We start from the raw sequence: 23,717 nt of genomic DNA, 5'->3' as shown, positions 1-23,717 counted from the left end.
AACAAAGAGCGTATCCATGGACTGCAGGACTGCTAAAATCCCTGCCCTTGGGTGTGCATGTTAATTTTGCTATTTTCTAACAGTCTTTTTTTAATTGCCTGGATATTTGAACATAAAAGAATCTGATGCACTTGCCATTTCTCTTATGAAAAACTGCAAGGTAAGAAATCCACGTGTGTTGTGAAATGTGACCACACCTGCTCACTGTGCAAATATAGAGGAGCAGCCTGAGCCCTCATTTGCACTACAATGTGGTCTCTGGCACCCTAAGTCCTCTGAGGCTCAGCATCCTTGTCTGTAAAAGGGGGAGACACCTGTATCTCTAACTACCTATGGGGGTAACTTTATAATGCACATCGCACAGGGAAGCAATGGACAGTACTGCTAAACCAATGGACAGTATTGTTTAGGGACAGCCACAAATTGCCCAGAATAAGAACTGCTTTCTCAAACGTAAAGACTTAGGATGGTCTACAGGGAAAAGTGAAGAAGTGAAAGTGAAAGGCGCTCAGTCGTGTCTGACTCTTTGAGACCCCAGGACTATACAGTCCATGGAATTCTCCAGGCCAGAATACTGGAATGGATAGCCTTTCCCTTCTCCAGGGGATCTTTCCAACCCAGAGATCAAACTCAGGTCTCCTGCATTGCAGGTGGATTCTTTACCAAGTAAGCTATGAGGGAAACAGACCTCAAAACTGACCCTTTTCTGTTCCCACTCCTTCTGGCTCTGCAGATTTACAAGGATGATCAAAACTCCTGTCTATGGGAAACTCTGAAATTCAGTACCCTGTACAGAACTTCATTCATTTCCACAGATCCTTCTGAGGCATTTTAAATGGAAAGAAACATTTTCTCAAGCTAGCACGATGGCCTACAGTTTCAGGGACTTTTTTTCTGAAGTCCACGATGATTCGGGATTTTTTTTCACGTCTTCTCTTTGCTTCCTCACCCTGCCTACTTCATCCCCTTCAAACAGCAAAGGGTCCACTATTCCATTGCCCAGTCAATTTCACCTAAACCAGATATGACTGAGGACTGGGGTGTGAAATCGTACGTTTTAACTCAATTAGCCTCAACCACCACAAGGCATTAATTAACCCCGAAGACAAGCCAGCCAGCCTTGAATGGCAAAGGTCTGTTTTCTGTGTCAGGGAAAGAACATGGTTTTCTTCCTGCTCCAAGTGTTTCTTTCAATACTTGTCTTGTGTGTGTGTTTGGGGGGTGGGGTGGGGGTTGCTCCTTCTCCCCTGTCAAGAGGAAGACACCTCAAAATATGCTCAAATATTACGGAAAACATGAGGTTTCACTCCTTATATTCTAAATGTGGAGAGGGCTTTTTGTCTTCATGAGAAAGACTTGCTGCCACGGAAATCACTACAAAAATCCACCCTCCTGGTGCTTAAACCCTTCAGAGCAGATCATTTTAAAACTGAAAAAAAAAATTAATTTTAACACTACTTTCATCTTAAAAAGCAAACACCAAGCAAAACACCCTGTTGTACTTGTGTGAATTTTTCTAAGCCTAAATAGATGTGACCACACTTACCAGACTGGTTATCTTGGCTTATCTCATGTGTCTTTCAAGAAAAATAGCTTACCAGGATAACTATTTCCATCCATGTCAATGCCTCCCGATATGGACTGACCAAACATCCGCAGCACCGGACTTATCTTCCGCCCCGACAGCTTCTGCAACAGATAATAGGGAGCTTGAGCCACCGGAAGGAGCACGGTCACAAATGAGAACCTGTGACTGCTTTAGCCCAGCTTCTCTCGGTCACTTGGTCTTGAAGTTGGTCAAAGAAAAAAAAAAATTGTTGTCTGAATTTGATCGGGGGCTTTAGCAGGCAGTTGAAGACCTCACACTCCTTTATTAGTACTTGCCTGAGTCAAATGTCACCATTTACAACTTCTTCTCAGCTCGGTGCTAGTGAACAAACTGCCTAGGTGAATGTGTTAGTGTTTTGACGTATTGAATGAAGCTCCAAATGGATTAAGGTCAACTGCCGTTTCTACGGGAAGTTCTGTTTTGTTTTTATACAGGTCTAGCTGGCTGGAATCCTCAGAACCCATTCTCCTCACATCTCTCTACCTAAACATGTACTAAACATGGAACACTCCTAAGGTGTACACGCGAGCCCAGTCCCAACACATCCACCTAGAAAAGACGACCACGTGGAAACCACCTCTCCATCAAGCCAACCAGAGGATGTGCAGGCTCCTGAGAATCACAGGCAGGACGAAACAGCTCTACCTAGTACATCTAAAATTCCATGGTCCCGAATTTTTTGTAAACTGAAGGAAATTCGGAAAAAAAAAAAAAAAAAATCAGCTGAAGCTGCCCTGAAAGGCAGCCTTCAACCAACCATTCAGCACTGACAGCTCTTCTGCCAGCAGGCCATAGCAGCATCTGTACTTATCTCTTCTTCGTCGTCAAGCCCAACCTGTGCTAACACAGCACGTGCTGTACTGGTTCAAGAATATTTATTGTACACCCAGCCTTTGTCATACACCCACACTTGTGTGGCACAGCTCCACACAAAGATGCCAAACTTTTCGAATCACGAAAGTGCCATGTTCTGGGATCTGACCTGTTACTTCTTCCCTTTCTCTAAACAGTCTCCCTGGTGAGGCTTCCCTCCCAAGGCCCTCATTGTGGATGGTAAGAGAAATGCTTTGTATTCATGCCACACAGCAGCCTCCATGTCAAACCCAGGTATATACATACCCAGGGCTCACGTGGGACTTTCTTGCCTGCAAAGAAGTCACAAGTATGGTGGGGGTGCGGGTTTCTAAAGGACCTACATATGAGATAGCAGGGACTTCCCCAGCAGCCAGTAATTGCAAATAACCCTCCTCCTGCCACCTCAGTGAAACCATCCAACAGGAAGCGTGCAAGCCTTAAAGTAAAAATCAGAGCACTGCAGGAAACACTGAAGAAAAATATCTCGCTAACAGACAGAGCCCTACGTTCCCCTGTGGCTCTGTCTAAACAAACACGGATGTGCGTCTGTGTGTTTCCTAAAAGCCACATTTTGAAGTGGAGCATCTTGCTCTGAGGTCCAAAGATGTGAGCAGCAGCTTGACCTGAGTTTGCATTTCTGAGATATGCTGTGGCTGGGACAAGCGGGGAAGAGTGAAGGGGTGGTCCTTTTGGGGGTGGCGATGCAGGCTTAAGTTATCCCACAGACATCTGCAGGCCATTATGCCATAAAGCCAGGAAGATAAGTCCGCTTGGTGCTAATAACTCTAAATGAAAACCAGGAGCCTTGGGAAACCTCCGCTTCATCAGCTTTACATGCGGTGTCCTGATGGCAGGACAGAGATCACAGGGGCCGCGGGGACATGCCCGGGGGGCTCTCAAGTTGAGAAAGGCACGGGAGGATCTTAAAATCAACACTTTTCATGGTAAACTCAAGGAAGAGGAATGAGTTACAGAGTAATATGGAAGAACTTCAGACCCTGATCTCACAATGTATCCAGCAGAAATAATACCAATCTGGGCCAAAGAAAAGCAATCCCCTTGCCCAGACTTGTTTCTGATTTCCTCCTCTAGTTCACCCACACAATGCCCGCTCTGTCCAAGCCTGGGCCCTGGACAATCTGGCATTAAAGGATTTTTTTTTCTTCTTTTAAAATCACGAAACTTATCACATATACATTAGGAGCTTGGAAACGTGTAATCACTGGTTGCTCCTTTTCTTTTTTTTTTTTAAAGAGCCCCAAACCACTTCTCTTTGTTAGAGCTAACGAGCCAGGCTGCGTGCTGACAAAGGCAGGACGGATCCAGCTGCTGATCCCTGCTTCCTATAAAGACAATCCGCGCTGACCACAAAATGTATACTTCAGTTGTCTGCAGGGATCCCTCCCAGCAACACCACAAAACACAGGAGGGCCGCAGGAGGAGGGGAAGCGGGGTCTCTCAACTTGTAATCGCCTCTCTGTGCAATTAGCTTCCCAGGTCCGGCAACAAGCTTCCAGGAGGAAGCGTGGAGAGTGACCTCGATGGCTGCCCAAAGATGCCTACTCCCTGGATGACTTTCAGCTTGTGACAGTGGGAACAGAGCCCCCTGACCCACAGCAGAGCAGCCCCTGGGGACGGATGTGGCCCCCACATTTCCCCCGGAGCCCTCTGCCTCCTGCTGCATCGGCTGAATCCCCTAGGAGTTTATTCCCACTATTACTCATTTCTCACCCTAATCATTGCTGGCTCAGACGGTAAAGCATCTGCCTGCAACGCAGGAGACCCTGGTTCGATCCCTGGGTCAGGAAGATCCCCTGGAGAAGGAAATGGCAACCCACTCCAGTATGCTTGCCTGGAAAATTCCATGGACAGAGGAGCCTGGTACGCTACAGTCCATGGGGTCACAAAGACTCAGACTTACTTGTTTCTAATGCACGGAGCATGGTCCATGTAGATGAAGGCCCCTCGGAGTAAATATGCCTCCCAGCAAAATAAGCTTCCCAAATTCTGTTTTCCAACGGAGCTTCCCTCAGTGTTCCTTTTTCTGATGTGGAGTTGAGGGTAGTGGTTGCAATAAGAGGGTTGGGAGTTAAACTGGCAAAGTCTCAGTGGCTAAGTTGCTACTTCCTAGCTGGTGACGATGGGCAGGTCAATTCCCCTCCCTGGGCTAGAGTCACCTCATATAGGAAAGGTGGATGACAAAGGTGCCCATGTCACACGGCTGTGATGAGGACTGAAGGTAAGACAGCAGAGCAGACACTCAGGAAGCGTCCCTGCTCTCACCAGCACCTCCCTCGGCACCTGCCTCCTGCTGGAATCACAGAACCAAGCAGGGGGCCCAGAAGAGGGAACCTGGGCTCAACTGGCAGCCAACCAACCAGCCCTTGACCCTCAATCAGCTGACTCTTATCTGCTGCAGGAAGCACAATTAGGAATGTATACACTGAACTTAACATGTAGGTACTACCCCTTAAAATCAACTTGTAAAGTCTTTTCCTACCTAGAGACTTCCATACATGGACAGGTTTCAATACTTCCTATTTCATTGTATAGAACACTTTATAAGAAGAGGACTCAGTTCAGAGTTTGGTTTCCTTCCTGATATTCAAGATATGAGGCAAGTTTCTTGGTGACGAGAAGTGTCAGCTTGAGTAGAAGAGGGCGAGACAGTAATAAACGTTCAGTAAATCAGTATGGGCTGATTGGAAGTTTCTTGACGTGCACTCAGTCCCTTTCTGTTGCTGACTCGCTAGAAGAACCCAGGCCTGTGCCACTCCACACACAGACATCCACAAACATCCTGATCATGCTTCTGTCCAGAAAGGGACTTCCTTTTTTCCCAGGAGCTAGGCTTGACACGATCAGCAAGATTGAACTTCAAGCAAAAAAACAGAACTCACCACTTCCACGTTCCCAAGTCCAGGGGAACGAGGCCAGGGCTTTGATAGTTTTAATGCCAGTTTTGTGGCAACAGCCCCGTGAACAGCTTTCAGGTCCCTCCTCCACAGACCATTGTCATTCTAGGTCATATTTTACAGGATAATCCGTTGGCTCAGCATAGATGGTTGACAAAACAGTAACCAGAAAAGGCAAGCCTCCTCTTATTCCATAAACCACTCTAACTCTGGCTAAGAATTTGGATATTATCTTCTATAGGCAGAATGCCTCCCTAGATATGAGCAAATGTGGGAGTCTATAAATATGTTCAGATTTAAGAAGCAGTATCAGTGGTTTGCATCCTTCACTGGAGGGGGTGAAGGTGAAGGCAGGAGCAATGTTGGATGTTGTGTGCATCTGTAGAATGAATGTATGAACAGCGACCAAGACATTCTCACGCCAATTACCATGGAATACTGAGGGACCATCCCCCTGGCATCACCGTGATAGATGTACACTGCTCCCGAAAAGTCATCCTCCTTAGGTGCGCCAATGGCCACATCTGGGGAAAGAAGAGCAGTTCTGGGTTAGAAAAACCATGTGGAATAATGTTAGAATGGATTCTCTAATTCCTACAGGATGCCTAGAGAGTTCTTGATTGTTACTTGTTCAGGCATTAAACTAAGCACACGATCTCTTAGCAGCAGAAAGAAAAAAAGTACAAAGAAAATTATAGAAGTTGAGAAGAGTTTAGTACCAGAAAAATTTCTACCTCATCTTCACAGGATAAATTATTAACTTGTGCAATAAAAGAATGTGAATATCAACCACCCACCCTAATGTCTGTCCATCAGAGAAGAGAGTTCCATAGACAATGGTTACTGCATAGCTGAGAAAGTCAACTCTATCCTTGGGTAAAGGAATTATATAAAACAGTATTCATTTTATAAAAAAAAAAAAAAAAAAAGAACAAAAAAACTCTGTGTTACTCTCACAAACTGACAACTCCTGGGACAAGGCTGAGATCTTTCTCCCTTTCTTCAATTTGCTTCTAACAAAAGTCATGTGCCTGTAGACGGGAAGTCAAGGGTGAGGGGCATCACCCACCCAACCTCAAGCAGAGGTCCCCAATATCTGAATGGAGCCCTCTACGGCCAGTGGAATTACGGATTCAAAGGAGCCTGGATGCCCAGCCTGAGGCCCATGTTCCACCTTCCACCTCAGCCCTCCCCACCAGTGACGTGGCCGCCACCAGTCCTGGTGTCTGAACCTGGCACATACAGCGATGGGAGGACGTACTGAACAGACCAAAACAGAACTTCAGGCCAAACAGAACCAGAGGTCGTGCATACACACCTCCACCCCTCCCAAAACTCACACCTTCAGTCAGTCCAGCGTGCTCTCAGAGCATCGTGGAGCATCAGAAGCTCAGAAGCAAGAAGGGTTTGTGGTGAGAGGAAGCTGGTTCAGACTTGGCCGCCACAGAAGCCCCTATGCACTGAGCTGACGAGGAGGGATTTCACAGAAGCAAAACTCCATCAGAGTCAGGGCTTAGCCCTGTGTCTACATGGAAAACATGGTCTCACAGGTATTTTCTGCCTCGAGTGCGTGGACAGGCCTTCCCTCGGGCGGGTAGGCCTGGAGCGCCCACACCAGGGCAAGTAAGAGGACCGAAGCCAGCTCACTGACCTGGGAACCCATCATCATCCAGGTCGCCCAGGCTGGCGATGCTCTCCCCAAAGTGTGCATTGTAGGCACCGTCTCCGCTCAGGGTCAGCTGCTCCTCCAGGACTCCCTGGGAAACAGGATGGAGGGAAAACGGAAAACAAAACAAAAACAAACCGAACAACCAAAAAAAGAATGAAAAAACAGAGCTGGGAATGCTGCCCTCCCCCGTCGCACACCCATGGACAGGAAACACCTGGGCAGAATCCCAGGAACCCAAACGTCCCCCCGACCCACGGGCGAAAGGAGCCCCTTCCACGTGGGCACCATCGGGGTCTCTGATCACTTGAGACACATTTTAGAGGGAAGGAGACACACTGTTGGCCAGTGACTAAACCTCTCCTTGTCCTAACACTCTCTACCAACCTATTTACCTGCCTACCTGCCTGTCCTCACGGTCTCCTCTCCCCACAGTATCCCCAAAGTTGTTTTAAAGGAATACATATTTTCATTTCTGATCTCCAGTGCCTTTGCTACAAATTTATAAAGCTGTTTTGCAGGATGCATGTATTAGTGATCTTGACAGAGGGACTTGTGGTTCAGAAAAACTTACAGCCAGTAGTTCTTGGTTAAGGGGTGAAAGCGGTGGTAACAGGACACAAAACCATGCCCATTTTCATATCTGGTTTGTGTTTCTTGAGCAAACACCAACCAACGGAGGGCAGGGTCAGTGGTGATGGTGGCAGTCAGGGCCACACCCACTCTGCCCCCAAATTGTTGACATGTGACCATCAGCATGTTAACACACAATCTAACGTTTTGAGGCAGAAGAACGTCTAACCCTGCTCCTGCATAGAGGCACTCAGAGCCACGGTACACCCACAAGCCATCCCAAAGCTTTCATTATGACTAAATCTTTTTTTCCATTATATACAAACACCTTTCAAAAAATAAATATGTGATGATTTCTTAAGCCAGTGAAACCCCCACCCCACAACACAATGCGCTGATTTCCTCCCATCAGCATGGTCAAGAGGAGAAACACTGATTCCTGGCATGTACCAGGCGCTGTATCTTCCCATCCTCATTTAAATCACACAGTGACTGTATATGGAAGACCTTATGACTCTGCTCACTTCATAGATGAGCAAACTGAGCCGCTGATTTCAAGCTATTTGTCCCCATCACACAGGCTATGTGTGTAAGTGGGAACACCAACATTCAAGAGCAAGTCACCATTTTTTCCCACTGCTCCACACTGCCTGAAACCTTTCATCACATAGGATGAAGTTCAACAGAAATAAGCATACCCTGGTACTCTGGTAATCCCAAGGCATTAAGAAACATTGGTTGACCATAGGTTGTGTGGGTGCCATGTGCCTGCAGAAGGTCTGGGCAGTGATCCTGCTCATAGATCCCATGCCCTGGGGCTGTTGGGCTGGTCACCTTATGGTCTGACAAGTTCACACCCGTGCAAACACTGAGTCAGTCTCCTGCAAACACGGTGGCCGGCAGCCACTGAATGCTGACTGCTCTCATCTCCATAATGACTGCCTCCCTTCTCCCCTTCCTGCCCCGTCTCCCTCCCTGGAAGGTCAGTATAGAAGCAGGTGCCATTGCAACAGGTACCAGGAGGCTTCTCCCCAAAGAGCTTGCAAACATCCAAGAAAGTCCAAGGCTCTAACATCCCCTGGCTCCTCTCTAAATCACTTCCCTTTCTTTCTGGCATCTGCCCACCTAGCTATAGCTAAATACCACCACCCCCTCCCAATGAGGATTACTTAACTAACTTAACATCTTAGTCACAGCTTATAAGTACACTTTTACTAACTTTTTTGATTATGAAAGAATTACATTCTATTTGTATAAAGATAAAACTAAATATCTACCCAAGCATCACCACCCAGAGAGATCTGTTACTAACTTTATGTATTTTGTATATTTTTAAAGGTTGATTGTATATGCGGTTTTTATCCTGCTTTGCCACTGATTATCTCACAAGCATTTTCTCAAGTTAGCAAAAAGGCTGGTGGTCACAGGATTTGTTCACTGAACCATTTCCCTCGTGTTGAATACTCTTTCTTCTAGATCCTGAAAAGATTCTGCTTTCTCTTTGGTTTCTTGCTCCCACGGGTACACTGTAGTCCCTCAGCTTCTGCCCCCACCCAGCCTCCCCTGTGCTGCAGAGACATCTTTCTGACCCACCCATGTTCTTTTCCCAGTTCTGCAGATTAAGGGACGTCGTGACTACAGCCTGTGGCCAGTGCTGGTCCCCACCGAAGCCCCCCTCCAAGTCCCACCATGCTGAACTGTGGTCCCACTGCCTGACACCTCAATCTACGTGGCCCAGCTCCCAGCCCACTCCCACCTGTCTGTCTAACTCCTATTCTTCTTCAAGGTTCCTTCCAGCCATCATGTCCCCTGAGAAGGTTTCTCTGTGTACATACTCCCAGGGAGGTGGCATAACCTAGAGATGAGACATGCTAACCCCAAAGTCAGTTTGCCTACGTTTCAAATCTCAGCCCCACCGCTTTTTACCTGTGTGATTTGGGGCAGCTGACTTAACCTATCTGAGCCTCAGTTTTTCACCTGAAAAATGGGGACCCCGTGATACCATGTGCATATGTCATTGAGATCATTCAAATGAAGCAAGAGAAACAGCTCCTGGTACACGAGGAGCACTCAGTGCTAGCATCTGGATATTTCTGGGCCCCTGTATGTCTGCAGTCATCACACTGCATATAACTTGCCATAGATGAAACACGGAGCTTTCTGAAGGTAGGAAGCAGGTCTGTTCACCTCCTCTGGGTGATGGGTCTCAGTCACTACTCCTCAGGCCAATGTCTCTTTCCCTCACCCCGTCCACACGTTGCCCAGCTCTGTACTCACATTTCCTTTGTTGATGTAGACGGTGACCTGCCCTTCGTCCCTGATCTCAGAAAACATGGGGGCCCCCACCAACAGGTCGGAGAGGCCGTCAGTGTTCAGGTCAACTGCGCATAAGGAGGAGCCGAAGTAAGAGCCCATCTGCAACCAAGTCGAGTTGCGACAAAGCGTTCAGTGTCCGCCCTCACACACAGGGCCCCCACCTCCCTCCAGCCCCCCAGCCTGACAAGCATCTGCTCCTGAGCCCCGCAGAGGCTGCACCAGTTGTGCTGCCTGGGAAGCAAGAACGCCCGGGCAACAGTGGATCCCAACTCCCCACGCCTCCCGGCAGCTGTGTGGGGACCCCAGTCAATGGGAGACCCATGCCACTGACTTGGAGCCCCACCAAAGGGGAAACAAATGAACCAATCCCTGGAGCACTCTGCTTTTACAAATTTACAAATGCAAGCTAAGCCTGCAGACATAGGTAATAGCCATAATAAAAGTGCCTCATATATCAGACATTTGACAAGGCCAAGCAAGTTAGGAATATGGAATTTCACAACAGAAGGCAGGCATGAAAATAAACCGTTACATGAGAAACAGATTACGCTCACCCAGTCCTGGGCAGAAATGAAGACTGGCTAGGAAGGTGTGAGCTGAAGTAACAGAAGAACGTACAACTCATAAGATTATGTGATGAATGAGGGAATACAGCCAGGTTATACTGGCTTAACCATAGCTCTATCCAGTACCTGTTATTTATTTATTTTTTTACCATTTTTTAAATCGAGGTATAGTTGACATACAGTGTTTAGTTTCAGGTGGACCGCAAAGTGACTCAGTGATGGATTATTCAGATTCTTTCCCATTACAGGGCATTACAAGACACTGAATACAGTTCCCTGTGCTGTATATACAGCAGGTCCTTGTCGATTATCTATTTGATATATAGTGGTGTGCATATGTTAATCTCAAACTCCTAATTTACCCCCCTCCGCCTCCCCCTCCGGGAACCGTAAGTTTGTTTTCTAAGTCTGTGAGTCTGTTTCTACTTTGTAAATAAGTTCATTTGCATCACTTCTTTTAGACTCCACCTATACATGATATAATGCGATATCTGTCTTTCTCTGACTCAGGACCTGTTATTTTAAATCAGGGGTCTCAAACGCAAAAGCCGATGGGATCCAGACAGGTGATATAATAGGAGTAAGAGAAAAGCAAATGACAGCACAGGCATGCTGGCCGGTGACAAGTGACGCTCAGCCCATTTGTCTAAGAAACAACAGAGAGTGGTGGGGACCGCGGCAGATCAGAGTCCCTGGGCCCAGTGAAAGGAGCAACTTCCACCCAGGGGAAGTCAACTCCTGACTGACCCAGAAAAGGCCACCTGTCTCATCCTTTAAGAGAAACTGAAGCTCTAAAATTTTATTTGAATTGCCTATTTTTAAAATGCTGACAACTAATTCATATTAAAAAATAATAAATAAACATACCATGCAGACCAAATGAAAATTTTTGTAGGCTGTGTCCTTTCCAAGGGCTGTGACCTCTGTTTTTAATTAAAAAAAAAAAAAAAGCTATCCTTTTAAAATAAATGTTTTCAAGTAAAAGGGCTCTGGTTTTACAGACATGAACAAGCATTTTCTTTTGCTGTTTTTTGGCAGTTAACCCAGGGGAGTTTGAGAGAGGTGGAGGGTACTTTGGTCCATTTCCTGCAACTCGGCCTGGGACAGGACTCAGAAGTCCCTCCCCAGTCACGTGTCAATGCCACTTCCACCCACTCCCACTCGCCCCTTCCCAAGGGAGAAGAGCATGGGGAACTTTCAGAATCATGGAGGTGGGGGCAGAAACCAGCTGATGGTCACCAATTCAGTGGCCTTGCCAATATCCCTATCTTGACTTTCATAAGAGAAACCGCTAAGACCCAGGCAAGGCCATGAAGACCGAAGTTCCTGGCTGTTCTCTCTGGCTGAGTCCCAGGGGAACTATTTGTTTCATTCCAATGGACTATTTAACTTGGCATCTTCATCAGTGTTCAATCAGAAATCCCCGTACGTGAAGTTTCCTATCTAAGTTTTGACATATAAACACTTCACATGCTCAGTTAACGCAATAAAACTTGGATAGGGCAATGACATGCTTTGGGGTGCGTGTTCCCAGATTAGAGCTCTCCCAACAACCTGGAAATGTGGGGATACACGTGGTGCTAGTGGTAAGGAACCCGCCTGCCGATGCAGCAGACGTAAGAGACGCGGGTGCAATCCCCGGTTGGGGAAGATCCCCTGGAGAAGAGCATGGCAATCCACACCTGTATTCTTGTCTGGACAATTCCATGGACAGAGGAGCCCAACGGGCTACAGTCCATGGGCTCACAAAGAGTCGGACACAACTTCAGTGACTGAGCGTGCACGCACATGTCTCTACTAGCAACAGAACTGCACGTGTATTGGTGATTTCGTACATGCACCTGACAAAGGATGCCAACCAGTGAAGACCACAACCCTTTGGGGTTTTGTCTCTCGTACAGTGAGGCCAGGAGACAGGACTCTGACCAGATTCTGGTCACACAAAAGCAGAAGTGCACTGGGGGTTTCCTGAGTCAGAACCTTCCTTTAAGTGTGGCTCCAGACACAGGGGTAAAGCAAAGACATCCTTTGAAAGTCTGGGGTCATGTCCTTTCCCGCTGTAATAATGGAGAAGTCAGAGGGACAAGAATTTCTCATTTCTTTTGACAAAAGCAGAATAAGACATCTAAAGGGAGTAACGGTCTATTTCAAAATCAGCAAGATGATGACGGGGGTAAAGCTGGAAGATGGTGAAACAAGAGGGCACAATGAAGGACGGATGCCACCACAATTCAAGGAGAGGGCGAGAAGAGCCTGGAAGAAAATGAACAGCAGCTCTGAAGCTGGGAGGGGAGACAGCTGGCCCTTGGTCCCCTCCTCAGGAAGCCCCGCTGTGTCAGAATGAGGACACTCGAGCTGATCTGCAGGCTGGTCTGTGCTGGAACCCAAATCATCACATCCTCAGGAAGATTCCCTGTCATGCCACCACTCTCAAATCTGCTCCCCAAAACCTGCCCACAACTCAGGCAGAGATGGGCGGCCATGACAGCTATCATGCAAACCAGGAGGGTTCTGAGAAAGAGAAAAGACACAATTATGGACGGCTGGTTCCACCAGGATGACCAGCATCAGCTGGGTCTGTCCTGGGTGCAGGGAGTGGAGGTGGGGACACAGGGAGCAGAGGGGAGGCACAGTGACCGCTGAATCTGAAGACACTCTAAAAATGGGGTGACAGGGGGTTCAAGGCCCACAATTCACTTTAAAGAGTCCTTAAAAGATAGTAGTTATGTAAGGTGACAGACGTGCTAACAAATCTCAATGTGATCATCATTTCATAATATATATGTGTATCAAGTCATGTTGTACACCTTTAAAGTGTATATATCAATTACATTCAATAAAGCTGGGGCAGGGTGTGGGGGGAGAAGGAATCCTTAATTTCATGCTTTCAAGCCCAGCATACTGGAAGGGGAGGAAAGGGAGGGAGGGTTTTCCACAGGAAAACTCACCCACTGATTTTTTTTGGAGAAAGAACTAAAATGTTAGGCTACATTTACCCCTACTTGCTCTTTGGAACTCTTTTTCTCAGAAACGGCATGGGGGTTATTTCTTTTCTAACTTTAGAGGTGCTTGGAAATCCTTTTTTTTTTTTGCAGAATCACTCACAGACTTTTTCCAGTGTTGTTGCTTTGGGGTTTTGGAAATGTTAAAATAACACAGGCCAGCATAGTTCCCGGGGGAAGGCAGCGCTGCTCTCAGGGAAAAGCTCGCAGAACTGGGTCGGGTGATGTACGTTTTATTGAGAAGGTTATGACAGTTATATACTAAGAATACACATGAAGGCAGTTAAAACTGCAAATAAAAAAAAAAAGCTCTACTTGTGAGTGGGACTTTTGGAACTCAGAATGTGATTCCCCAGCAGAACAATACACGATGGTGCCAGGCTGGCAGGAGGCAGGTGTGACACAGCAGGACCGGAACTGGGGCGCGCGGCCCACCCAGGAAGGAAACAATCATTTTCCACGCGCCGCCCCCCACCCCCGACTTTTCTTAGGGTAATGATAGGAATGTCAAAGGGTGATTCTACCTATCTCCTCGAATCTCCCTCCCAAGTCCCAGGTATTCTGTGCTTCTTCCTGGAGCTCACTAAGGCCTCCACCAAGACAAGCCTCCAAATCACCCCCTTCACTCCCTGCCTGAACTTGCCTCCTCTTAGTGCAGCCAGTCTCACCAAACAATCCTGCCAGCCGAAGCCAGGCTAAGGTGTGCACCACTGATAAGCCCATGAAAAATGGTACTTGTTGATCAAAGGAATCTCTACCTGGCTTAATTTCAGAACATGGTACAATATAATGGAAACTTACTGGAAATGGGGAGGGAATTAGCAAGAGGGTAAGGATAACATGATGACACAGGCAGATAAACCTTGCCAGAACTAATTTCAGGGCAGCCTTCCCCAGCTATTTCTATTTCAAAGTCCTAAAAGGAACCGGGTGATCTTTGTTTGGTTTTTGTGGGGCAACGGTCCCTATGGCAATGAGGGCAGAGGGCTCGGGATGTGAGAAGGAGGGGCAGCTTTGGGTTGATGAGATAAGGGAGAGGGAGAACCACTTGTGTGCAGGCCTCCTCTGAAGATAATCGGTCATATATCTGTACTCAACAATGCCTGATCTTTCTGGAGTTGGGAGAAAGGCAGAGAGAGAGGGACAGAGAGGCAGAGAGATAAAGGCAGAGAGAAACAGGGCACACAGTCTTTCTGAGGAGTATCTGAACCATGGACAACCTTTAAGACTTCTGTGCTATAACTTGGTCATGTACAAACTCATCCTGCTACCTGTCTCTACAACACGCATGAATCCAGGATTCTGCAGGTCACACACGATGCCGAGAAAGTCAAGGCTCCAACATGCAGTAGAACCAACATGTAAACGCAGGGCACAAACAGGCCTTTAAGCCAACTTTCTAAATAAGAACTGATTCCGACATGATGACACCTCATAAACAAACAAAAAGACACTAATCCCAAGGATCTCACCTTTTTACCTGAAGCTTGAAAAATCTTAATTAAGGTGCCTGATCTTCGGTCAGCTCTAAAAATATAAACCTATGGAAGGAAAAAGAATCCAGGTAAGAAGTGAGCAATGACCAGGTATTTATCAGCATTCTCCTGGGGGTCCTACTTAAATGCCTGAACAGACACACAAGTTTGCCTACACTAGCTGATGACAAGTTATTTTACCAACTTTACAAAGAAAGTATCCTTTAATCCTGAGGCAGAAATCACCCCCATGCCTCCTGAACCACATCATCTACGGAGGCTGTGCCTAGTAAGACCCGAGGAGCTTCCAAATTGCTACCAAAAAATCAACTCCTGGGAGAAATATTTTCTTCCTTGAAACATTTCCTTCACTCCAGTTAGTTAGGGCCTTAGCAGGTGTCACAATAAAGTCAGCCCTTGGTGTCTGCAGTAAATGGGGTCCAGAACCCCTGGGATACCAAAATCCATAGATGCTCAAGCCTCGTATGTAAAACAACATAGTGTTCGCATATAACCATGTAATCATCTCTACATTACCTAGAGTATCTAATACAATATAAATACTATGTAAATAGTTGCAAATACAATGTATAAATACATTTGTACAGCAAATTCAAGTTTTGCTTTTTGGAAATTCCTAGATTTTTTTTTTCCTATTTTCATTCACGGTTGGTTGAAACCACAGGTGTGGAAATACAGATACGGAGGGCCAATTTTGTAAGACAGAGGGGTAGATGGGAGAATTTTAGACAAAGCAGTTTTCCAAAGTGGTTCCACAGAACATTAGTTTCATGAGATCTGCTTGGATAAATATGAGTTTGGTTTGGAAAATGACAGAATTAAACAAATTCCTTTACTGGGGACCTTTCAGAGCCTTTAGCATCAGCATGTACACCGTAAATCTCCACCACAGCGGGGACTATTTGCACAGAACTTCCTAAATGACATGAGTATCTAAGTTTTTCTCCAAGTGGCATCTTAAAGGAAGAGCAAATGTCCCATGAGAATCAGTGCTGGGGAGCCTCCTGTGGGGTAAGGAATCACCATCTTACTGCAAATGCTTTCTTGCCCTGACACCAGAAATGATGACCAGCAAGATCCTAGAGGCCAGAGATCCATCTTGGGGTCCTCAGGAAGCAAGTGTGTACCAGTTCCCATGCCTGGGAATATGGAACGATCACCAGCTTTGCTAACTATGACAGTTTCCCAGTGCCTCTCATGTGCTCTGGCTGAAAGCAGCAGCTTCATGTTTGTCTTTGTTAACTAGATCCACGATGCCCTCTGTCTGGTTCTATCAGTTTAAAGTACCACTCTCATCCTAAGACTTGACAGGGACTACACAGTTTTCCCAGCCATCTGAAGAAAAGACAATACAATCAGATCACGTTTTCTTGACTGGTGATTTAAAACCAACTGGTGATTTAAAATCAATTGGTGATTAAAAAAAAAAAGAGGTTGTCAGCACTAAGGCATCCACATCACTGTGAACTGGGAGGCAGGCACGTTTGCCAATGCTACAGAGATGCCTGGTCACACGCAGCTCCTCCCAGAAGAGATTATCCATATGAGGACAGCTCTTGGCTCTGTTCCTCTACCATGTAGAGAAATTCATGTGGCTCAGAAAGACCTACGCCTTGCTTGAAGTTATCAGAGCTCATTTGTCCACCTCCCCTGTACTCAGGCCCTGGATTTTTATCTGACTTCATTTGCAAGGAAAATGACATCTGTGTCAACAGGGACTGGGGCACATGCCCCAGAAACATGAGCGGCAACTTCTAACTCCTGCCGAGGAGGATCCGGAAAATAACCCTCAAGACCACCCAGCAGTCACGCCTCATCTGCTGATCAGACTGACATCCTGGCTGAAGGCTCCAGTTAACAGTGGTCTCGGTCCACCTGGGCCTCTCCAGAATCCACTTTTCCAAGTCCATGGAGATACAATCAGATTCTATCATGTGTCCACCTCTATGGATTCAGACTAAAGACCATTCCTCTGTTCAGTCTTACCTATAGGACAACTACAGAGCTCGTTAAAATGCAGATTCCTGACTCATTCTAGACAGACTCAACTGGATTTCCTTTAGCCTGGAGCTAAAGATCCAACAAGCACAGTTCTCCATATCCCAGGCCCCACAGATGCCATGATTCCCAAAGGGATTCTGACTGCCCTATATTTGTGGAGTCTTTTCTACACTCTGGACAGACAATTTAGGGAAACACACCCATATATTCCCACTCTACCTTCTGGGCTGAACCAATCTTGTTCTAAAACATTGGAGAAAAACAAAAAATATGAGAATCTAGGCCTAAAAATAAAGAAATCCCCAAAGATATCTGGGACTAGATGTGGCTCCATTAAGTCAAATTTGGAAAGGGTTTGGGAAGGGGAGGGTTTGGGGTTGGGCAGCGCTAGGTACCATTACTTTGGAGGATGCCATGATGCCAGGGGTCAATCTTAATCATTCCTCAAATAATACAGAGTCAGTCATGTAAAACATTCTCAGATGACAACGTGTAGAAGACACAGAGGTCTAGAAGAACACTCTGAAGAAGCTTTCAAATTAAATTCTCAAAAGAGGCTGAGTGAAGACAGGTGATTCAATATTTCATCATTATCCAGCAGCATGTTCACATCAACGTGAGCTGACAAATCTCTGAAAAGAGGCAGTGCGCTTCCCCTCCTGACCCCATGCTAGTTCACACACTTTCCTCCTCACCTTCCCGATGCCTTCATCCTGCGGGGCACCTCCTACCACATCAGTGGAGGACACGTGAGAAAAGTGGCCGGCAGTAACTGCATAGCCTGCAAAGGACAGAAACCAAGGATGAGCTTGAGAAAGAAGAAAAAGACCCATCAGAAGACAGTGTCTCTCAAGCATCTTTTATCTGGACAATTATGATCCAGTTATTCTTGGAACATAAATTGCACATGTGCTCAGTCGCTAAGTCATGTCTGACTCTTTGTGACCTCATGGACTGTAGCCCGCCAGGTTCCTCTGTCCATGGGATTCTCCAGGCAAGAATACTGGGCTGGGTTGCCATTTCTCCTCCAAGGGGTCTTCCTGACCCAAGGATCAAATCTGAGTCTCCTGTGTCTCCTGTACTGGCAGGAAGATTCTTTACCACTGAGCCGGGAAGCCCCAGGAACAAATGGCAGCTGTCAGCCTTCTCACTGTGGAATGGCTCATCTCACAAAAAGACACATTCACAAGGACCCAGGGCAGGAAAGAGTGTTTTCTGAGTGTCCTCTTTTGAACAGGTGCTATGCCAAACATTCTACATCTGTTTTTTTGTTGTCGTTGCTCCTTTCTGAAATATAATCCTCATACAGTAAATTACACACATCTGACGTGTAGAATTTAATAAGTGTGGACACATGGACATAACCATGCAGTCACCACCCAGAGTGACTATAACCACAGAATCATAAGCCCAGAAGGTTCCCTCTTTCCTTCTCCCAATTACTACCCCATTCTGATTTCCATCACCATGCATTACTGTGCCTGTTCTAAACATCACTCAATATAACATCTGCAGACTTCCCTGATGGCCTGTTGGCTGAGACGCCACATTCCCAATGCAGGGGGCCCAGGCTCGAACCCCGGTCAGGGAACTAGACCCCACATGCCGCAACTAAGATTCGCAGGCCACAGTGAAGAGTTTGCACAATACAACTAAGACCAAGCACAGCCAAATAAATAAAAATAATTATTTTTTTTAAAAACCCATAACATCTGTGAGGTTTAGCACATGCTGCTGAGTACAGTGGCAGTTTCTTTTTATGGTTGAGTATGTTCTCTTGTATGACTATGTCATAACGTCTTTATTCTCCTAAAGCTGGGCACTTGAGTTGCTTCCTGTTATTTCAACTTTATTGTGAATAAAACTGTTGTGAAATTCTTACACAGGTCTTCAGATGCCACTGCCTCTAATCTCCCAACTCTATGAGGAAGATATGATTATTTCTTTCATTTCACAGATATGGGCACGGAGACTAAACGTGGGTAAGCAACGTGTCCGAGATTACTCAGCAAGATTCAGATCCAACCTGTGTGTCTCCCAAGCTCCTGTCATGAGCCGTTACACACATCCCTTCCTAAGAAAAGGGAGAAAAACGCTTACAGTTGGAGGGTGGATAGACGGATAGCTGAGCAAAGAATCTGGTGGCAAAAGGAATCTAGAAGTAAAGGTAAAAGTTGTCTGGGCTTGGTCTTAGCGTCTCCTGTTTTCTGAGAGCCCTGTTGCAGCAGAAACCCTGTACAGGTTGCCACGTATTCTCCAAACCTTTTCCTTAGCCGCAAACCCTAGTGCTATGATCATAAGATGCTTGCATTTTGTGTAATGTCATATTATGATCAATTCTCACTCGCCAGGTGACTGATTTCTCTCAGGCTGGAGGTTCATATTCCCTAACAGCATGATGAGTGCCCGCAGAGCTTCATGTGACCCTGTGTGCACGAGCTTCTGAAGCATGAGGGCCTCTGACGGACACACAGGGAAGAGCCACAGGCCCCAGGGCTCAGAGGGGCTAACCTTGACCCGAAGGCCATGTCCAAACTGGGCTCCCTCCTGCTTTCTCGTCATTCTCTCATCTAATAAACGTGTGCTGCCCCAGGCACTACACCAAGACCTGGAAATGTCAGCCAACTCCCCTCCACAAGGAGCTCCCAGTCCCAGGGAGAGGTCACACCACTGGACTGTGCTGTCTGCTGAGCGCCCAGACCCTGGGCTCAGAAAGTACAGGCTCAACCCCAGCTCTACTACTGATGAACCATGGGACCTCGGCAGATTATATGACTTCTTCACCTCGGCTTCTTTTCCTATAAATAACGTCTGCCTCATAAGATTGTTCCAGGAATTAAAAGAAATAATATGCAGAGCCTGACATGACATGGAGTAAGTCTTCAATAAATGAAAGCATTAACGAGCTGGGAGCATAGAACAATCAACGTCTCAAAGACTCTGAGTAAAGGTCTCAGAGCCTGTGTTACTGGCTAAAAAACTTGTAGTTAGAAGGGGAAAAGGCAAGTCAGCGAGTTCCTCCTGTCAACTCACAAGTGAATCTCTATGCAAACGGCGGTAAGGGGCTCCCCCAGATTTGAAATAAGTGTAATAAGTGAAAGAATGTTGTTTTCTCATCATTAGGTCTTGCTAAATTTAGCTTCATTTTCAGCCCAGAATTGCAACATTTAGGGCCTGAATTAAAGAAAACAGGCATGTCAAATTGTCTTATACACAAGCAAAGACAGCCCCTCTCTGTTCTCTAATAAGCATGGGCTTGTCCCAGGTCATTCTGGCCTGGTGGCTGCTCACGTAAGTTGTGTATATTTTCTTTCCAGAGGATTAAAAGGATTGAGAAACAAGAAAAGTTTTTCTGAGCCTTTAATTAAACTTTAGGATTGGGGTGCCATCTGTCACGCTCATGTCTGGTTCTTATTATTTCTATCTGCAACCAGTCTTGTGACCAGGAAGCAGAGACCTCACTACAGGAAAGTCCTAGAAAACCAGAATTCTCTTGCATTCATCTTGTATCTAATCATCTGAACCCAAGCATTTGCTACAATAAGAAAAGAAAATGTTTGCTTCTTTGGAGGTTCAACTGTCAGCTTTGTAATGAAATCACAGTTTAAATTCAGTCCCCTCTTTTGTTCTCCTATCTGCCTTCTGTGTGTGTGGCTCAATGTTGAGGTATCCTGGTTAAAAGTGCAACTAACTAGAACAATAGATGCAAAAGCCAAGGAACTCTGCTTCCCACCAGGAAAGCGGTCACTGGCAAGCTTGGTGGCAGTCTCTCCCACTTCCCCTTTCCTACCTGTCATCCCCCTGAGCTACTCACCCAGGTAGGTGTACCTCCTGTTCATGATCACTTCATCATTCAGTTTGAAATAGGTGTTGTCCGTGAGGTTCAGCACTTTGACTGTCCCAGACCAATAAAATGAGCCTGGGGCGCCCATCACCACCAGCTCCTACGAAAGAGAAACCCAAAGGTGAAAAGGGAAGGAAACTGAAGAGGGGATAGAGGAGTGTGGTGAGATCCACAATCACAAGGAACTCGTAATAAACTAAAGATGCCCCACCAGAACTTTCTTTATGAGCAACACAAAAAATTCACATTTATATTATTGACAACTGCTAAGATATGGAAGCAACCTAAATGTCTATCAACAGATGAATGGGTAAAGAAGATGTGGTACATACAGACAATGGAATATAGTCATAAAAAAGGACAAAATTTTGCCATTGGTTGCAACAGAGGCCATTATGCTAATGAGATAAGTCTGACAGAGAAAGACATCATTAAGTCTTTCCTTCCCCTATAGGAAATCCTTTCTCTTTTATTATATTTTCTAAAGTATCTACACCATAATAAGAAATAATAAAAATTATTCTTCAAACCAAATCATTGACTTTTCATTCAACAATATTTATTAAGCATCTTTTACTAGGTAAGAAAGCTTATACCAGGTCCAAATATCATTCAAGTCCCTTTCTACAACATTCCCTGGGTAAGACAACATGGAAATGTACAAAATACTTTAGAAAATACTCTGTCCTAAAGGGTTACAATAAAGACAGGTATGGGCCTTCCAGGCTCATGGAGACGCCAGACGCTGCACAGGTCACACCGCTCGTGGCTGACACGCACCCACCCACCCTCTTACACTCTTATGCTTCAGAAACATCATTCCTGGCTGACCCTTCCCTGCAGAGCTGAAGCTGCTGGTTTCCAACGAGTTCTCAGAGGCTAGATCCTGCCCAAAGAGGTCTGAGTTTCTGATGGCAATTCATAAAGTGACACTGAATTCCAAGAGTAAATATCTGAAAAAAGCCAGAGCCATCTAAATAGAACAGCAGAGAGAGGAGGACAGAGAAAGCAGAAAGAAGAGCATGTGTGTGGCAGCAGCAGCAGGACAATATTTTAAGCAACACGTGTTTCGTGGTCAATTTGGGTAACAGCTTTAACAAAGCAGCACGTGAGCATCACTGGAAAGAAGGCCACTAGACTCCAGCCTGAACGGTTTGCTCTTGATAATTCAGGAAGGTGTTGACTAAGAATGACCATTGAGAAGCACTTCATTTTAAGGTTCTAAGATCCTATCTGGGCTACCCTGGTGGCTGAGATGGTAAAGAATCTGCCTGCAATGCGAGAGACCTGGGTTTGATCCCTGGGTCAGGAAGATCCCCTGGAGAAGGGAATGGCAACCCATTCCGGTATTCTTGCATGGGAAATCCCATGGACAGAGGAGCCTGGAGGGCCATTGTCCATGGGGTCACAAAGAGTCGGACACAACTGAGTGACTAACACTTTCACACTTTCACTTTCAGGGTATCTCACTGTTTTATAAAAATATATCACTTTCTGCACTTAGGATACATCTCTAGGAAAACACAAGCAGTGCACTCACTCATTCGTTCATTCTCCTTTTACTTATCTGTTCTCTGTAAGGGACTGCCCAAGTACTAGCAGGGACATGAGAAAGACAAATGATCATCAGAGCAGAGAGACTTTCTCCTTGGCCTTGAGCTCAGGAAGAAATCCGTAATCAGTGCCCAAACACCGGGAGCACAGAGGGTCATAATGAGCAGTATCCCCAGTGCCAGCTGCACACACAGTGTAGAGCTTTCCCCACCGGCAGCCTTTCCTGGACCAAAGCTCTGAGCATCACCAGAGATCTGAAAGGCTCTTCAGGCGCCAGGCAGTGGAGGTGCTGCTTTCTGATAATTCAGATCAATCCAGGGAAAAAGTTAAGAAATGTACATTGAATGTATCACTGCATCCTCTCTCTCAAACATTATAAAGAGGATAAGACAAAGCCATCTCTCCCCTCAAAAACATTTAAAACGAAAAGCATTTGTGTTTTTCCCCCTTTCCTCTTAGTGTTCATGCCCCCCTTCTCCCTGCAGTTCAAATTATTAATAGATAAACTGAGGCCCAGCCTGAGACCCTCAGGGCTGGGGGTAGGAAAAGAGTGTCTCTGTGGGACTCCCTCCTATTTGGCTTTTTCCATCCGCCGTGGGTGCAGCCTGGGCCCTTTTGCCCCTGCCCACAAGTGCCAGGAAAATGTGATCAATGCTTGGCTCCTCACCACCCAGGAAATAGCCAGCACAAATGTAACACACAGAAGTATGCGCTCCTCCAAAAGTCCAAGGTCACCCCTGCCAAAATCCCATCAATAATCAGCACGGGCCTTTCCACAAAGGGCAGAACTTCCCAGGTACCTGGAGCTACCCAAGATTTAAGCTGCGGGCATTTCTCGGTGCCCTGCAGATCGGCACAGGCAGGGAGGCAAAAGAGTCCTCAGGATCTGTGACAAAAGTCTATGTCGAACTAATTTCTACCCAAATGTCCCCAGGTTCTCATGGTGGTGTCCCAACGCTGGCGGGGCTGGGCTGTCTTCTCACACTGCTTAGAAGTATCTATCTCTGTTATCCTAGGCTGCAAAAATAAACATGTTCCTGAAAGTTCTCTTCTTGTCCTCAACGCTGGGCTAAAATTTATGTGTCCACAGCTCAAACAGCTTTGATAACCAGGGTCACTGATCTTCAAGACAAGCAGTCGCCTTGGGCCCAAGAAGTTTGGGACAACAGGGCCATGACCGGAAGGCCACGGAAGCACATCCAGCTTGGGAGGCAGCTGCCCATCCTGTGCAGGGAAGGCCCAGCTCCCAGTGAAGGCAAACCCAAGTGACAAGGTCAGCGGGAGGGCAGGAGAGGGGTGCAGGGCTGCCTGACCCCTTCA

At 46.3% G+C, this 23,717-nt stretch overlaps 1 protein-coding gene across 2 annotated transcripts in view; it reads right to left on the bottom strand.

Annotated features, from left to right (window-relative positions):
* ITGA9 (integrin subunit alpha 9) overlaps window positions 1–23,717 on the bottom strand; it is a 364,186-nt gene that overhangs the window by 289,600 nt on the left and 50,869 nt on the right. For both annotated transcript variants that reach the window (XM_019984744.2, XM_070777085.1), the window contains 7 exons: window positions 20,814–20,943; window positions 17,695–17,780; window positions 14,975–15,043; window positions 9,896–10,033; window positions 7,031–7,136; window positions 5,809–5,903; window positions 1,599–1,689 (listed from right to left, as the gene is read on the bottom strand). In XM_019984744.2, coding sequence (XP_019840303.2) covers window positions 1,599–1,689; window positions 5,809–5,903; window positions 7,031–7,136; window positions 9,896–10,033; window positions 14,975–15,043; window positions 17,695–17,780; window positions 20,814–20,943 — 715 coding nt within the window. The remainder of the gene's footprint in view (window positions 1–1,598; window positions 1,690–5,808; window positions 5,904–7,030; window positions 7,137–9,895; window positions 10,034–14,974; window positions 15,044–17,694; window positions 17,781–20,813; window positions 20,944–23,717) is intronic.

This window comes from Bos indicus, chromosome 22 (genome assembly GCF_029378745.1).
Source record: "Bos indicus isolate NIAB-ARS_2022 breed Sahiwal x Tharparkar chromosome 22, NIAB-ARS_B.indTharparkar_mat_pri_1.0, whole genome shotgun sequence".
Lineage (NCBI taxonomy): Eukaryota > Metazoa > Chordata > Mammalia > Artiodactyla > Bovidae > Bos > Bos indicus.
This window is presented reverse-complemented; position numbering and strand designations above follow the sequence as displayed.